The sequence below is a fragment of the Venturia canescens genome, chromosome 9 (genome assembly GCF_019457755.1).
Source record: "Venturia canescens isolate UGA chromosome 9, ASM1945775v1, whole genome shotgun sequence".
In the NCBI taxonomy this organism is placed as follows: Eukaryota; Metazoa; Arthropoda; class Insecta; order Hymenoptera; family Ichneumonidae; genus Venturia; species Venturia canescens.
Window position 1 is genome coordinate 18,121,096 of NC_057429.1, and position 15,947 is coordinate 18,137,042.

The 15,947-nt window shown below is 36.7% G+C and overlaps 4 protein-coding genes across 10 annotated transcripts; 3 read left to right on the plus strand and 1 right to left on the minus strand.

The window, feature by feature from the left end:
* The first annotated feature begins 26 nt into the window (after nt 1-26).
* Nucleotides 27-1,566, plus strand: LOC122415932 (malate dehydrogenase-like). The gene is made up of 3 exons (XM_043428536.1): nt 27-463; nt 684-1,070; nt 1,182-1,566. Exons 1-3 carry the CDS (start codon nt 74-76, stop codon nt 1,542-1,544), a joined length of 1,140 nt encoding a protein of 379 aa, XP_043284471.1. The 5' UTR covers nt 27-73; the 3' UTR covers nt 1,545-1,566.
* Nucleotides 1,567-1,985: 419 nt separating this feature from the next.
* Nucleotides 1,986-5,557, minus strand: LOC122415933 (uncharacterized). 3 transcript variants are annotated; one of them, XM_043428537.1, is made up of 4 exons: nt 4,904-5,116; nt 4,746-4,819; nt 4,409-4,465; nt 1,986-3,990 (listed from the first exon to the last, which is right to left on the minus strand). In XM_043428537.1, exons 2-4 carry the CDS (start codon nt 4,816-4,818, stop codon nt 2,033-2,035), a joined length of 2,088 nt encoding a protein of 695 aa, XP_043284472.1. In that variant the 5' UTR covers nt 4,819; nt 4,904-5,116; the 3' UTR covers nt 1,986-2,032. The 3 variants fall into 3 exon arrangements, with proteins under 3 accessions (XP_043284472.1, XP_043284473.1, XP_043284474.1); XM_043428538.1 differs by having other exon boundaries at nt 4,409-4,451; nt 4,904-5,115; XM_043428539.1 differs by having other exon boundaries at nt 3,893-3,990; nt 4,409-4,451; nt 4,904-5,557.
* Nucleotides 5,558-6,220: 663 nt separating this feature from the next.
* Lnpk (zinc-ribbon metal-binding protein lunapark) lies at nt 6,221-12,243 on the plus strand. 5 transcript variants are annotated; one of them, XM_043429111.1, is made up of 9 exons: nt 6,221-6,521; nt 7,474-7,515; nt 7,616-7,803; nt 7,951-8,137; nt 8,215-8,226; nt 8,424-8,682; nt 8,939-9,250; nt 10,094-10,210; nt 10,325-12,243. In XM_043429111.1, the coding sequence occupies exons 1-9, from the start codon at nt 6,495-6,497 to the stop codon at nt 10,411-10,413; spliced, it is 1,233 nt and encodes a 410-aa protein (XP_043285046.1). In that variant the 5' UTR covers nt 6,221-6,494; the 3' UTR covers nt 10,414-12,243. The 5 variants fall into 5 exon arrangements, with proteins under 5 accessions (XP_043285046.1, XP_043285044.1, XP_043285047.1 ...); XM_043429110.1 differs by having other exon boundaries at nt 6,222-6,521; nt 10,307-12,243; XM_043429109.1 differs by having other exon boundaries at nt 10,094-12,243.
* Nucleotides 12,244-12,681: 438 nt separating this feature from the next.
* Nucleotides 12,682-15,812, plus strand: Nacalpha (nascent polypeptide associated complex protein alpha subunit). Its single transcript, XM_043429123.1, has 6 exons — nt 12,682-12,812; nt 13,421-13,687; nt 14,073-14,192; nt 14,613-14,708; nt 14,840-14,998; nt 15,417-15,812. Exons 2-6 carry the CDS (start codon nt 13,433-13,435, stop codon nt 15,429-15,431), a joined length of 645 nt encoding a protein of 214 aa, XP_043285058.1. The 5' UTR covers nt 12,682-12,812; nt 13,421-13,432; the 3' UTR covers nt 15,432-15,812.
* Nucleotides 15,813-15,947: the final 135 nt, after the last annotated feature.

A 15,947-nucleotide genomic window follows, 5' to 3' on the forward strand; every position in this document is an offset into this window, starting at 1 on the left:
TCAAATGTTTACTGCAAAATGTTTCAACCTCACAACAAATTTCGGTAGAAATTCATTGTGGGCTGCATGAAAAATGTTCCTCCCACAAAAACACTGTCGCACATTTTTATCGAACGTATCGAAAATTCAGTTTGCAAGTTGTCAACAAAAAATCGTCGAACCAGGGCCTAAAGCTGAGCATGGAGAGAGCAAAAAGTCGACTGACACATCATCGAGCTTTAACGATCGGATTGAAGACGATTGCACAAGAAATCGTGGTGATGTGAAAATCGGAATAATTGGAGGCGGAATGACGCCGATCTATGCGTCTTTGCTTCTTAAACAGTGCAAACTGATCGAAAGAATTAACATCGCCGATCCCAATGACGAACTTGCCAACGCCGCAAATGATTGCAGTCACATTGACACCTCGACGAAAATCAAATATTACGGCAGGTCATGCTTAACCGAAGCTCTTCATGACGTAAGCAAAATTAACAAACATTTATAAAATGCATTGACAGAGAACTTGAATTTTTCCGAATTCTTAACTTTTTTTTAGCTCGAGATAACCTCAGTTTTTTTTTCTATTTTTTTTATTGAATTAACTTTTAGTAGTTCACACTTTTTTCTAACTCAAAAATGTTTCGAAAATATGCACGCATTTTTCGTGACCGATGAAAGTGATTCCGATGCTATTGTAGGTTGATATCATTGCTTTGATGGACGAGAAAGATTTTAGCTTGGGGAAATTGGGCCCTTTCGAACAATTTTCGAAGACGTCGAGTTACATCAGTAAAATGGCGAATTGTATGGCACAGACGTGTCCGTCAGCGTTAGTGGCAGTTTTTGCGAGACCGGTGACTGCGAGTCTACCAATGGTTTCAGAAGTTTATAATTTTTACGGGTGGTGGGATCCCAACAGAATTATTGGTTCATGCGCCATCGACGCGATGAGAATCGAATCGATGACTGCTAATTTGTTCGACCTGAATCCGTCGTATTTGTCTGTTCCTATCGTGGGCGGTGCAGATCCGTGCACCGTTGTCCCGATATTGTCAAAAGCCAAACCGTACAATCAATTCAGTCCGGTAAATTGTGAAATTTCTTCTAAAATTTGGTCATACACGTTTTTTTTTTTTTTTTTATATTTCTGTCCCACCTTTTTTTCTACGGAATCAAAAAATTCTAACGTAACGCAGGAGCACGAAGCGATGTTGGTTCGTGAGCTGAGATCAGCGGACAAAGAATTGGCAAGTTCGTCGAGCAAAGGTCCTTCGTTATCGAGCGGAGTAGCAGCATCAAAATTGTTGATTGCATTGACCGGTGCGCTGTGCGGGCGTCCAAACGTGACGTGCAGCGCGTACGTTCGTTCTGACGTTTTACCGGTGTGTCGATTCTTTACAAACGATCTTCTTTTCGGACGACAAGGGGTTGAGAAGAATTACGGATTGCCAAAAGTGTCGCGACAGGCTGTCGATTTGATCGAGCAGTCGATTCCTCATATCAATGATTTATCCGAAATGGCAATAAAAATTGTACGTACCGATAACGCTAAGAAATAAAGATCATGTGTTGTTGCTTTTAGCGTAAATAGCAATTCCTTGAACGCGCCTAAGTCCTGTCGTTGCCGCGAAAAACGAAGAAAAACGATGCTACCTGTGCCCCTGGCAGTGTTGCCAACTCCTACGGACCGTCCCCCCCCAAAATCCATCTGAAATCCCCCTAAAAACCCCTATTTTTGAAGAAGCGCTATATTCCTTCGTAACATTGAATATTGCTTAAAATTATACTTTTAAATAAAAATAAACATTTTTATAATGAATTTTATTATAATAATCTAAAAAATATTCCTGTAATGAAAATTTAATGAAAATATCGGAAAATAAAAACATTGAACAAAAAACATTTAGTGAGAATTAAATTATCATTTAATTTACACCATGTAATTTTTACAATGGAATAAATACAAATAGTGAAAAATGTTATTTATAATAACAAATTAATAAGAGAACAATTGACATTTTATTGTAAGAATTTTTTTCCCGCGTCTTCATATTTCGCCAATGTAGTTATCGAATATTTCGTCGACAACATCGACTGAATCACATTGTTTCTGAGTATTGTTTGCATTTTTGAAATCGTACATACTAACGTTGAACATTTCGAGCATACGGGCAGAAGGAACAAATTTGACGCAAGATCCGGATTGTCTTTGTAAAGTGAACCGTACCATCATAATACTTTGCAGTACTTCAAGAGACAGCTTATTTCGTAATTTATTTTTAATTACGTTGTATGTCGAAAAAGCGCGTTCGACACTTGCATTTGAAATCGGAAGTGTAAGTAGAGCCATTGAAAATTTGGCAATGTTTTCAAATCGCTTTTGACCAGCAGAATCATAATCTACAAAAACGGCTGAATAAAATTCAACGGAATTGACTGTATTTGGCCACGATTTATTTTGCAATTGATTCCATTCTGACTCTGTCTCATTCTTATTGCCGTATAAGTGAGTGCGTTGGAATTTTGCAATAATACCTGTTAAACTGGGTTTCATTCGCGATAATGCGATTTTAGGATGAAGATCGGCCATCGTCTTTAGGATAGATAAGTTGTCCGGCAATCTTTTTTGAACCTCTTGAGCCAAAGTACAGAGAAATTTTTTGCACCTTTCTTTAACATCCAATAATTCTGTTGGTTCAATATCTTGAGCAATGACGTGAAACTCGTAGCCAAAATACATTGCTGAAGTATGCATTAAACAAGATTGAAAATCGAAATTGATCAATTCACTGTCAGTTAATTTCTGCAAGCTCGATGGTACAACGAGCTTTTGCAGTAAGTTTTTGAACATCAAAAAAAGATCCTCAAGTAATTTCGTAGGTTCTACGTAATCACTTTGAAAAAGCAAATTTAATTGCGTTACACTTTTCAGTTCGTATTTTAAAAAAATAAGAAAAGCTTTGTAGGGTAACCTTATCATGATGTTGTATAACTGAGCAGCCATGTGACAATTGTCTTCTGATTTTGCAATTGAAAATAAGAATTGCAATTCTTCCCACTGATTTAAGATGGTATCGATAGCCTCGGATCGAGCAAGCCAACGAGTTCCGCTAAGACCCTGAATTTTATTCGGTTTTCCACTACCATTAATTGTTTCGTACAAAAGCTTATATTTTTCTAACCGTTTGGGGCTGTAAGAAAACCAATTATGCGTTTCTCGAACCAAAAATTCTAATGGACGAGGCAACATTTCCGATGCTTTTTCAGCGCATAAATGAAGTGAGTGACAAACACATGGCATAACGATTAGGTCATCTATTTCACGCTTAAACAAAGCTGTAACTGAGTTGTGTTTTCCAACCATCACACTCGCTCCATCAACGCCAATGCCGACCATATTTTCAACTTTTAAACCATCTTGTTCTAATTGAAGTTTAATGGCACTATGCACACTTTTTGCATCGGCATCGATTAATTTGATTAACCGATAAAACGTTGTAACCACTTCTCGTTTCTCGAAAGAGAAAAATCGCAACATGATACACAACACCTTCTGCGTTGAAAGATCAGTACTCTCGTCGATTATGAGTGAGTATGGACCGTCGCCAATTTCTTGGATAAGTTCTTGGAGCATACAAGGCCCGAGGACGTTCTTGATCAACATCGAACATTTAGTGCGATGGAGTTTCAAATTCGAAATTATATGTGACGAAGGGTCCAGCTGCGGCAGAATGTCGATCATGTGATTCACAGTCTGCAGTGAACTATGTTCTGCAATAAATGCAGCAATTTTCAATTCGGCGATCTTCGTTGCTTCTGTCAGAACTGGCTCAAATGTTGAAGTCAACGGTTCGAATGTCTTTGCTGATTTGTCCAAGGATACAGCTTTTTTATGTTTTTCTGTCTTTGCGTGGTTCATCAAATCCTTTTTGTGAGCTTTCAACGATATTCGACAATATTTGCAGACCGCAGAACATGTATCAGTTGGATCAGGCCCTAGCCAACCTATAATGTAAACCACAAGACATTTAATAATAATAATAAATTATGATATTTATCAATATCAATTGCGAAAGTCCATATAAACATTAACAAATGTTTAAAATAGTTAGTCGGACCATCACAAATAAAGAAGAATTAAAACAGTGCATACTTGAAGAAATATTAAAACATTAGGTGAAAACACATTGGAGGAAACATTAAAAGTATTAGAGGAATCGAAGGAGTACGAGTGTCTATATACTGATGAAAAATTGTAGGAAACTAAGCAAGACGAGGAGGTGAAAATGGAATCAAATTGAGGTTAACTACCTGGAATGAAAAGGAAAAAAGAAACCAGTGAAACTACCACCAAATGAAGCTCTTAATCAAACACATTCTACGAACCGAACCAGAACACACTGGTTCACATAACTTAAATTACCTTTTTCAGGAAAAAACTTTGAAAACCTCGGTTGATCTGCAAGCTTTGAAGAAATCCCTGTGTAGTAAACATTCATCTCATAGATTAAACTAACCGAATTGGAACAATCATTATTTTGAGTTGATTATGTTTAATAATCTTGTAAACGTAAAAACTGAATCTATTTTCATTCGATCCTCGTTTTTCACTTTCAACTTCCACGTATCTTTATATGTATCTTTACATACAACCGTTTTGTCGTTCGGACAGAGCGTAATAATTAAACATAATATTTAATAGAAAAAATTGAGAATGAATATATATTTTATTCGAATTTAGAAAATGCATGTTAACTAACCTTGAAGCGCTGAATCGGTCTCCCAACACTTTACATATTTTTGCAGATATTTTTTGTTTTTTTCTTTTGGCATGCTGTAATGAATTTGAATATAAGTTTGAATTATTAATACCTTTTTTATTTTTTCGCTGATACTTCAAAAAACGAAAATGACTTACTTTGCAATCCGAGAAGGTACGCGAGCGAGCAGAATCAAGAGACTCGGGCCGTGTTCCGATATTGACTGTGACTGTGAGTACTGCGAGTATTTGCTTTGGTATTCGCTCCGTGCGCGTAAACATACTACTTTGAAAGTGAGCGTGTGTCGTGTATACGTATTCCTCCAAAAACGCCGGAGTCCCCTTTATGGTGGCGCTGGCAGTATGCATGAACACACTAATACTATTAGTGTAGTAGTATTAGATTTTTGGCTCCGCCCACGCGCACAGAGCGAATAGAGATGGTGCAGATTCGATAGAGGGCAGGTCGAAAGTACTCGTGGCGCCTCTAATGTCATAATTTATAAGTTTTTGGGGTAGCACTTTCAATACTTTGATTGAAATATAATCATAATAATTGAATATATATATATATAATAATAATACAATAATGATAAAAGATCCCCAAAAATTTTCACTTTTCACCACTAGTGGCGCGGTAGTCTACTTGTACCATCCCTATAGGGCTTACAGTACTCACAGTATCGGAACACGGTCTCGGTCTCGGTAGAATATTTCGTCTTTAACACGCACCGAACACTTGAAAACTCGAAATGAGAGTAGCCCTTAAAAAATTCCCTAGAAAAAAGTTGCCCCTAAAAAAACCCCCAAAAAAAAATTGCCCCTAAAAAAACCCCTAGGCATCTGCGTTGCCCCTAAATTTAGGGGGAAAACCCCTAAGTTGGCAACACTGGCCCCTGGTGGCACTTGGCTGAACCACAAAACGCGCGCTTTTTTCTACCTGAACAGCAGCGCGATGCGCTCCATTTAGCAAAAACCGTTCGCTTTCGAATTAACGATGCAATCCCACGCGCCCCGACTCGAAATTCTTTCCGATACTCGTCCGGAGTCGTCCGTGCATTATCACCTCCTACAAAACGTCATTTCGCGTTTCAACTGTGAGGTGGAATTGTGACCGACCTCGTTAAGCGTCAAAATGATAAAAAGGATACGAGACCGCGCTCTGCAAACAAAAAACATTCGTCGTCTGAATCATTTTATCCGTTGATTTTTTCGCACTTGGAAATAAATATTTCACGGTCAGAGATGCAATGATGATGCATAGTAATAATGATAATAATACCAGTAATAATAATAATAATAATAATAAGAATAACAATAAAATGATGTAGGGCAAGTCATCGATAAATCCGCTAAGCGCCAGGGAAATTTTCTATAAATATACTGGCCTCAATATTGCATCGCGGATTTAAATTTGGATCGGTAGACAAGCGGAAGGGAAAAGCGAGGGAGAGGGGTGGTTAACGAAGAAGCAGCGGTGGGGCGGAAGAACGTTCAACGTGACATATAGGCCGTGTACGCGTGCAAAACCCGGCTGAAAAGCAATCAAGAGGCGCACGCCCCAGTCTATTTTAAAATAGTGTGCAATTTTTCTCTTTACTTTTTTTTTTCTTTTTGTTCCTTTTTTTTGTTATACTTTTGCAAGCCGTGGGAGAGGAGGATCTCTTTTGTGACACAAAGCGCGCAGTGGCAAAGAGCAAACAAACGGTGACGCGTCTATTAAGAGTGTGAGGGAAAGAAAACGTCAATTATGGGTATTCTTTTTTCCAGATTTCGGGTGAGTTATCACAAGCCTCATATCGTTATCGTCTATTCTTCCGACAACTACTCATTGAAACATTTTTTCCGATCTTCCGGCTGTTGTGAAATCATATTTTGAGGTTAATTTTCATCGAGTAACACCATCACTCATAATACACTTAATTTGTGTTAACTAACAGCTGGAAACTTGTACGAATATGCTCGATACATTGTTTTTCTACGAATGAGACCGATCGTTTGAGTTTTTCTTTACATACAAGGGTGGTACTTACATATTTTATTGTTTTGAAGGTTAGGCGCGTCATTTTGAATATTTCTGAAGTAAAGAAAATAATATTACGCAATAATTTTGACATTGACTAAAGTTTTAATTCGTTTCTTATCAATTATTTTTTATCGTCAATGATTCTACGAAATTTGATATTTTTTCAATTTATGCAATGGAGCTTCAATTCGAAACAGAAATTGTCATTCACCGAATACTCAAATCTTTATTAATTATGTATACGACGCTCGGAATAAAAATTAACTTTATTTCCGGTCGATCGTTTTCTTTCATCTTTTTTACTGTACCTTTTTTACGTTCGTTGATCCCTGTAGTGACATTTTGATGACTCATTTCATCGTTTCAATGTGGAAGATTATGCTCATGCAAGCTGATATGATAGTTATTTGCAGTCTTACTCTGTTGAAAAAAAAAACACTAAAATTTTGTAATTTTCAAATGAACCGCAAATCATGCTATTGTTTTAAACAATATACAGAAATTTTCACTTGCTCTCCAAATGACCTTGAATGTTGCTCGTTCTTTGAAGTAACTTTATTTGACTTTTGATTGTCTTTCAAATTTATATTTGTGCAAATTAGTTCAATGATTTTCTGCCCTACAATATTGGTAACATATCTAGTCTGAAAAACGTTTTTTTCCAAAGTTAACTGAATGTATAAGTTAATTATTTCGATTCCAGAAAAAGAAAACTACAATTGAGGTTTTGGAAGATCTTGATACGGTAAGGAAAAAGTAAGAAATAAAATTACATTGCTCCAAGCTTAACGACTCAATGTATAGTTCACACATTTTCTTTTCCATTTTTTTTATCAATCGAGCAGAAGATAAAAGAAATTCAGCAGTATGGCCAAACCACCGAACAGAGGCATAAAAAAATTGTTGGAACATTAATTATCTGGAGCGTCGCTTTGTACATCATAGCTGCTGTGGTTTTCTACTTCTACTTCTTCCCAGCGTCTCTGAGGGATCGTTTTTTCTATATAACACCTTTATTGATTTTTCCTCTGGTGTGAGTGCAATTTTTCTGTTTTTTTTCCTTTTATTTGTGGCTTCAGAAAATCAATGGTGATTATTGAGAGGATCACTGTTTGATAGGAACGATAACTTTTTTGGTTTTGGTCAGTGATTGTTAATTTTCTTTTTTTTATTCACAAAGGATAATTCTGACAAAAAGAATGGTCACGTGGTATTACAATCGTAAAATATCACGAAATCGTGACAAGCTCAGCACAATGCAACAGGAAAAAAAGAAAATTTTGGATGAAGTAACGGAAACCGAGACGTACAAAAAAGCTAAAGAAATTCTGATGAAATTTGCACCCGATCAGCTCAGAATGACACCGGTAAGTTTAATCATTATTCATTACCTATGCAATCGTGTTATTATTCTTCCTCTAAAGCTCTTTTTCTTTTGTTTCAGCTCTCACCTCAGGTTCGTTATCTCATTCTAAGAAATAAATTGTGATGAAATTATCGATTTTTGGTGAAAGTTTTCTTTTGACTTTTCTTATTTTACAAATGTTTATTTGCTAAATCGTCGAATTATTAAGTAATTGATATTTCATAACTTTTTATTGATGAAAATTCAATTTTCATATTTTTACAAAATTTTTAAATCGTTAATTTCAGCAAACGTTCAATAAGCCAACAGTCGTCGAAAGTCCACGTCGTCCGAGCACACCGCAAGCAGTCGTGGCTCCACTTCCGGGCGGAAGTGAATTACGGCGACGTGCCTTGACAGTCTCGAATCCTTCGGCGAACGCATCAATGGGTAGGCTATCAAATGTTGGTGTTGTGCCAGTTGGTGTTGCCCCCGCGATAACACCACAGCGACTGACACCTTTTCAGCAGAATTCGAGATCGTTTAATGCCGCGACGATCGGCGCTCGTTAGTATTTTCATGCTCACACAGCATGCCATTTAACAAGCCCTTAAAAGAAAGTATTAATCACTCCTCATTGCAATTACTTTCGCTGAAAATGTGCTTTTTGGATGTATTTTTTTCAGTGGAATATTTAACACATTAAAAATGTTTGGTTTACTCATTTTTTTTTCTTATCAATGCTCCTCTTGCTGTTTCTTTTTCTCATACGTTTACCTAGTCAAATGAGTGAATTAAAAAAAAGGGAATTCGATTTGTGTAGGATCCCCGCTGCCGCGTCCGATTCTTCCTCAGCAAAGAAGTTATCTGGATCGCTTAGTGGAATATCTCGTCGGTGATGGGCCGTCGAACCGTTACGCACTCATATGTCAAATGTGCGAATCCCACAATGGCATGGCCCTGAAGGAAGAATTTGAATTTTTTGGATTCCGCTGTTGCTACTGCAACTTCTGGAATCCAGCGAGGAAACAAAAACCATCGGCACCGCGACTCGAAGATCCAACTTCACCTCAATTGAATCTTCAATCACCAAAGATTTCGGATCTTGAAATTTCCTCGGCGTCGTCGAGTTCAGGTAAAACTTTTTCGTGAGGGCAACAAATATTTTTCTCTCCGTAATACTCGTAATTAGAAATCTGGAAATAGCCGACTGTTTTAAAAATTGATTTCCGTGAACAATTGCGACAAGTTTTCAACTAAGTTTCTAAGCTATGAAAATTTTACAGACAATTTCAAATTTTTTTTTCGCGTTCGATGATACATTCCAATAGCCAATTATTCTTAAGACGATTTCTTCGGTCGAAGATTTGATTTAACACAATTTTAGCTATGAAACGTGATTCATACATTTTGGAAGAACCATTTCCAATTCCAGTCTCAAACAAATACTTTTTATTCCAATAATCATGTTTCCAGTTAAAATAACCCCCGCCATTCCGAATCCTTCCATCACTCCGTGCATCGAAGTTTCAAGAGATCCCGAATACACCGAAACTCCAACATCTTTGCCTTTGCACAGTTCCACATTGGAGAAGATTTTCGATCCGAAAAAAAGACGACGTACGATGTATCAATTGAAAGCCTGCGAAACGTCTGATCTCTGTAACGATTCCCCCACTCCCGAAAATAATCCATTTTGGTCGAGCGAGCGCGACGGGAAGAAATTATCCAAAGGAAAGAAAGTAAAAAGGCTTGGAAAAAGTAAAAATAAAAAATTGGAAAAACATTTTTTGACTAGAGATTTAGTGAAATATATTGTGGAAATTTGTAAATGGAATTAACTCGCTCGAATAAATTTTTGGTATTGATCACGTAAGATTCTGAATGTTTCCTGACGATTTTCGATGTTTTTATTGATTTATAGTAGTGGGGTGATGCGAATCAATGAAAAAAAGGGTTTTTTTTTATCATGTTGCAGATTCTGATATCGAAATAATGGAAAAGCCATCGGATCACTTGGGGCCGGAGACAGAAAAAGATACGAGCACAGAGCCACGAACGGAGGAAGAAAAAACGAGTGAGAACGTTGACGAAGGTAGGCAAGACGTTTTATCGAGATATATGACAGATTCGGGGGTGGCATTGCCTTCCCACCGTCGTTTGAGACTGAGAGATCCGATTCTCAATGCAGAAAATTTTGGAAACGAAGGAAAATTGAAAGAAGAAAATAATCCGCTGGAGGAAGAAGATGATAAACAGAACGAGAAAATGGAAGTGGATGAATCACCGAAGAAGTGAACAATTCGATAACGAAAGTTTTCAACTTTCGAGTTGTGAACGAGAGGCGATATACCGTCAGTGGCTTGGATTTTTAATGTCTCTACACGAGAAAAAATGAAACGTTGATAAAAACGAAAGAACACACACAAAAATAACATTTTTCATAATTGTTTAATCGTAATCATTCCAATTATCGTCTAGTATTTTTCATTGGGAAACTAAAACTGAGTCTCACGGCCAAGCTACTTTCGTTCACCCCTTTTCTCCCCCTTCCCCCTGGATCTCCATCAAATAACAGACTGATCAGAGATGAGCACCTCTTTTTTTTTTTTAACGAAGCTTTATGCTCTTTGGCATAACTCGATCGAATTTTTAGTGAAAGTGACGATGATTTTTTTCCGGAAATTCCTTCGACTCTGGTCGATTGTACGAGCGAGAAACTCCGTGAAACTGCAGACTCAATATTTTCTTTCTCCTTTCACGAGCGATTTATTATTTTGTCTGTTGTATAAATTGCAAGAATTCTATGGAGTGAATAAAAGTAACAAATGTGTTGACTGGACGAATTTGTACGTTCCATTGAATGTTTAACGTTATGGGAAACGATGAAAATTGAAGAAATTCAGGAACAGAGCGCGACTCAAAATCAAATGTTGTCATTTATGTATTGGCTTATTTATTGAAGAACGAAGTGTTCTCGTTAAATCGATTTGTCGTGGCAATTATCGTCCACAAACGGTGAGCAACGTTTCGCACTAATATTTATTGAATCAAAACATTGGAAGGAGCAGCGAAGATATTTGATTCGCCGGGATTAAGGAAGGAAAACAAATGAATGAGACAGAGAGAGAGAGAGAGAGAACGAAAGAGAGTGCAACATTTGCCTTAATTTATTAAAACGCATGTAAGTCTGGTAGCAACGTAAATAATGTTCGAAAGAGAAAGAGAAACAATGACGTTTTTCAAATGTGTGTTACATACTTTAGGCTGTTAAACTCGAACCAGTCAAAACTGTGATTAATAAGCAACAACAAAATAAAACAAAACGAATATTGTATCTATCTCAAGACTGCGTCCATCTCGTCAGTAATCATTGCACTCATAAGAGCTATAAGTATAAAAGAAAATTATTTGTTTTTTTCTCTGATCGAGCGAATAAAGAGTGTTGAATTTTCGGTAATTTTCATTGAAGTGGAATAGCAATAAGCATCACGCACTGTATATAATAAAATGTTTACGAACGAGAGGAACTTTTACAGTTTTGCAAATGCTTACGAGTTTGATTCCTATTTATAAACGAGATAAAAGACGAACGAAAACACCGCAAAAAAATGTGTCGATAACAATCGATTTGTTCTTTGCGTCGATAATTTTTGTGTTATTTCATCGTCTCCGTTGTATCGTATAGTGACAACACCATTTGTCGTTTATTTATTAATATTTAATTCCGAATAACTCCCGTAGTTGATATTCACGATATTGCAGTCAATCGAGAAAAATACGTACAAATGTTTGCAACAGCGATATAAATGCGACGACTGTCGTCAAATCAACCAAGTAACGAGTTGATGCTTGAGAGTCAACTGTGGAATTTGATAATGCTCTTGTTTTTCTTGTACGTGAAAAAAAAAACTATGTCTGATTCTGTTTTTGTCGAACCTTATATTTGTTTAGATTTTTAAGCAGTTTGTCGTGTGTTTTATTATTTTTTGTTTTTCATAGCATTGTATAAAATGTTTTGAGGGATCTTTTTTGTTTTCTTTGTCTTGAAAATATGCTTCGTAAATCAATGGATTTTTGAGTACTGTTAATACGAAAATTGTATAAATATATAGTTTTGAAGGAAAATTTAAACCGTTTTTTTTCTATTTCCTAAGCATATTTGCACCTCCCGGTAGAATTTGAAAGTTTCATCATTTTGAGCTGACTAAAAACATGATATAGTTTAGATTTATTAGCTTTGAAATTTGAGAAAATTAAAGAATCATCGTTTCATTCGACACAGAAAACACTGAGAGAAGGCGTTAGTCAGTGATAAGGCCTCGTGAGCTCACTATCAATGCACACCGAAAATCGCGTAAGCCATACCTGTGTGGAGTTTGTGTACCTAAAAATATAAAGCGATTGTTTCTGTATAAATGAGGAATTAAAAAAAAAAATATTACTACACCTTAAAACTCAACATAAATAATCGAGTGCGCTCAGTTTTGCAGTTTTCATATTGCTCTATTAGAATCGTAAATAGAAAAAATTAGTTTAAATTTTCCGCGTAATGTATACAGTTGATTGGATCGCCGCTAGAGGTACTGGGCGGCACAGTCGGGCGTTCGCTCACGCGCACACATACAGAGCCGAAGTTTACGTTGGTGTTTTACCGCAAGAATATCGTTTGGTCATTGAACGAGACGCCGCTCGAGGTAAATCCGTTTATAATTAATGCATCATTAAACATCCAGTGATGTAGTTCGCGAATAATATTTGTTTAATTATCGTTCGTTACAATTTCGTAAATATCTTGAAGGATTTTGCTGTATTGTCAATTTTACTTTCGATCGAATATCTCGCTCGTCGTGGGGGTCCGCCGCCAGTGCAACATTTCAGTGTGACGGAAATTTCGAATATCGATTAAAATCGGTGACTAAAACGTACTAAAAGTTCGTTTCAGTGGCCGGTTGAACTAATTTGTTGTCTTCGAATCTTGATAACGCTGTTGAAGCGTCTTTTTCTTCGTGAAATATTTTTGGGTCGTGAAAGTTCATCGTATTACCAAAATTGGCAGTCGCTCTGTTCTATTCGGGCGCCATTACAACTCTGCGTGTTAAAAGCGATCCAAAAATGTCTAGCCGACCGCGTGATTTCGCAATTTTCCTCGAAATCTTTCCGCCCTCACAAATTTACTTTTTTCGCGTACTTCGCGACCAATTATCATCATCCCCCCTCTTCACGACGCTCGTCATTTACATGGAAAAGTTTGACGCCTCGAGACAAAAATCGAAAAAGAGAGAAAAATTGAAATTTTTATCAGATACACACAAAGATGCCGGAACTTACGGAATTGGACAAGGCTGCGAGCTCTGAACCCACCAAGGTTGAAGTCGCTGCAGCTGGCTCAGAAACTGACTCTGACTCTGACGACTCCAGTCCTGACCGTGAAGAATCTGGACAGAGCGGTGCAGTTGGTTTCTCTGGTCCCAATGTCGCCGGACTCCCCATGGATCTCATTTCCAAGGCTAAGCAAAGCCGTAGCGAGAAAAAGGCCAGAAAACTGATGAGCAAACTTGGACTCAAATTGGTAAATTTTATGTTCATTTCATAGAGATTCATGTGATTTAGCGAAACTGAGGGTCTAATGTTTCCATAATTGACATTGAATAATTAAAATTTACTTAACTCAATCGTTGATTTCCATTCACCATCGATATCACCATAAGATCCAGTTTTTTAATGCAGCCATCAAAACATGACTATGGAATTCCTGACTGCAAAGTTAGGTTTGAAACCAGTTACCCTGAATGTCTTCCATACCTTTTGATCACTTCTAAGTAAAGAAGTAACAGAAAGCAAACTAGGACCTTTGTTTTATCATTCAACTAACTGTAGTGTAGTTAATAATTGTATATTTTAAGGTTATGTCAAATAAGTCAATTGAATGTATTTGGATGGTTTCATGTTCGCAGGTTCAAGGAGTCAACAGAGTGACCATTCGAAAGTCGAAGAACATTTTGTTTGTTATCAACAAACCTGATGTTCTGAAAAATCCAGCGTCAGATACGTACATTGTGTTCGGCGAAGCAAAGGTAAGTAAAAATCAACTTGAAATCAACTATTTTAGTAGACTCAAAAGTATTAAATTTTCATTTATATCTTTGTACCGAAACTTCTTATTCTCACCTCAAGTTTCTTGAATTTTTTATGAAAAACTGAAAACTGGATTTACAAGGAAAATTGTAGTAGGAAAGTTAGAAAATTCATGGATAGGAATTAATTTTTGTTGTTGAAACGCAATATCGGAACTTTAAAACCATCATGATCTATATGTAAATGTTGTTTACACCCGATATACAGATGACTTAACAAAATGATGATCTTTTTAATGGTTTCAAAATATGACTGAAATATTTTGTTGAAAATCTTGGCAGACTGATATTCCAATGGAAAAAATAGAAAAGTTTTATTGGAAAGGTTCTGGAATGTTTGATGAATTAATATTTCTTTAGATCGAAGACTTGAGCCAACAAGCTCAAGTTGCTGCAGCCGAGCAGTTCAAGGAACCTCCGGTAATCCCTGCGACCGAAGCCGGTGGCAGCACAACGGTGAGCTACTTTTTTCTTATTATTCAGATAATTTCATTAAAATCGTACAATTAATTCATTTAATTTTGTTCAATAAGTGTCAGAAGTTAGTAGCTTTTTGATTGATTATTCTATTATTTTCGTCCTCTTAGGTCGTTGCACCGATACAAGAAGAGTCTGAGGAAGAAGTGGACGAAACGGGAGTCGAGGAGAAGGACGTTGAGCTGGTCATGTGCCAAGCCAACGTTTCACGAGGGAAAGCCATAAAAGCACTCAAAAACAATGAGAATGATATTGTCAATGCCATTATGGTAAGTTCGTCTCAGCTAAGGATTCTTGACGTTTGTTTGCTCAGAGTTGATTCCGATCGAAATTTAGAATTGGTCACACATTAAAAGTTTCTGAACTGGTCACTGATAGCTAAATTTTTTGTAGTTGTACTATCAATCAAAATTAAGATTCTAATTTGTTTGACTCAGATTTGCTTTCGATAAAAAATTATGAAAAAATTTTAAATACGCTAATGGCAGCTTGAAGAAAGATTAGAACTGACGAGTCACTGATGATGATCAAAGTGAAGGTTTCGCAAATATATTTCACAGTCAGATGATACCATTTGTTGAAAATCTTGGCAGACTGATTCTCCAAAAGAGAAAAAACAATGAATTTTTTCGAATGGAGAAAACGTGTTTAATCGTTTAAAACGTTGTTCTCTTTTTCTTTTTTCAGGAATTGACAATGTGATGAAGCTATTTAGGAGTAAGACACGTCGCGCGTTATTTCGCGCTCTAACGATTAAAAAACCGACAAAAATGATATGAATAAAGCAAAAATTAAGAATAACTCGCAATTTCATCATTCACTTTCGGACCGTCGTAATAATTTTTCTCAGTTCTCTCATCAACGTTGCAAACGAAATGACACGGGAGACAAATAGTAGCAAACAAACAAAAAATACAAATTTCACAAGAAGAAAAGGAATTCGAATTCGAAGAATCGACGTTGTGCATTGTTCCGGATGATAATCGGCCAATTTACATGTACATACATAATAATTCATACGAAAAAAGAAAACAAACGAAAATATAAATAAAACAATAAAAAAACAACGCAGTAAACTCAAAATACTAACTTTTTCAAATTCCGTGCTTTCAGTTCCAAAGTCCCAAAACGAGATCGCGAATTCATATTTTTCCTTTCGGCTCCTTCACGGATCCAATCCTTCCGCGTGGTTTCGACGAGCTCCATTTTCCTTGATGT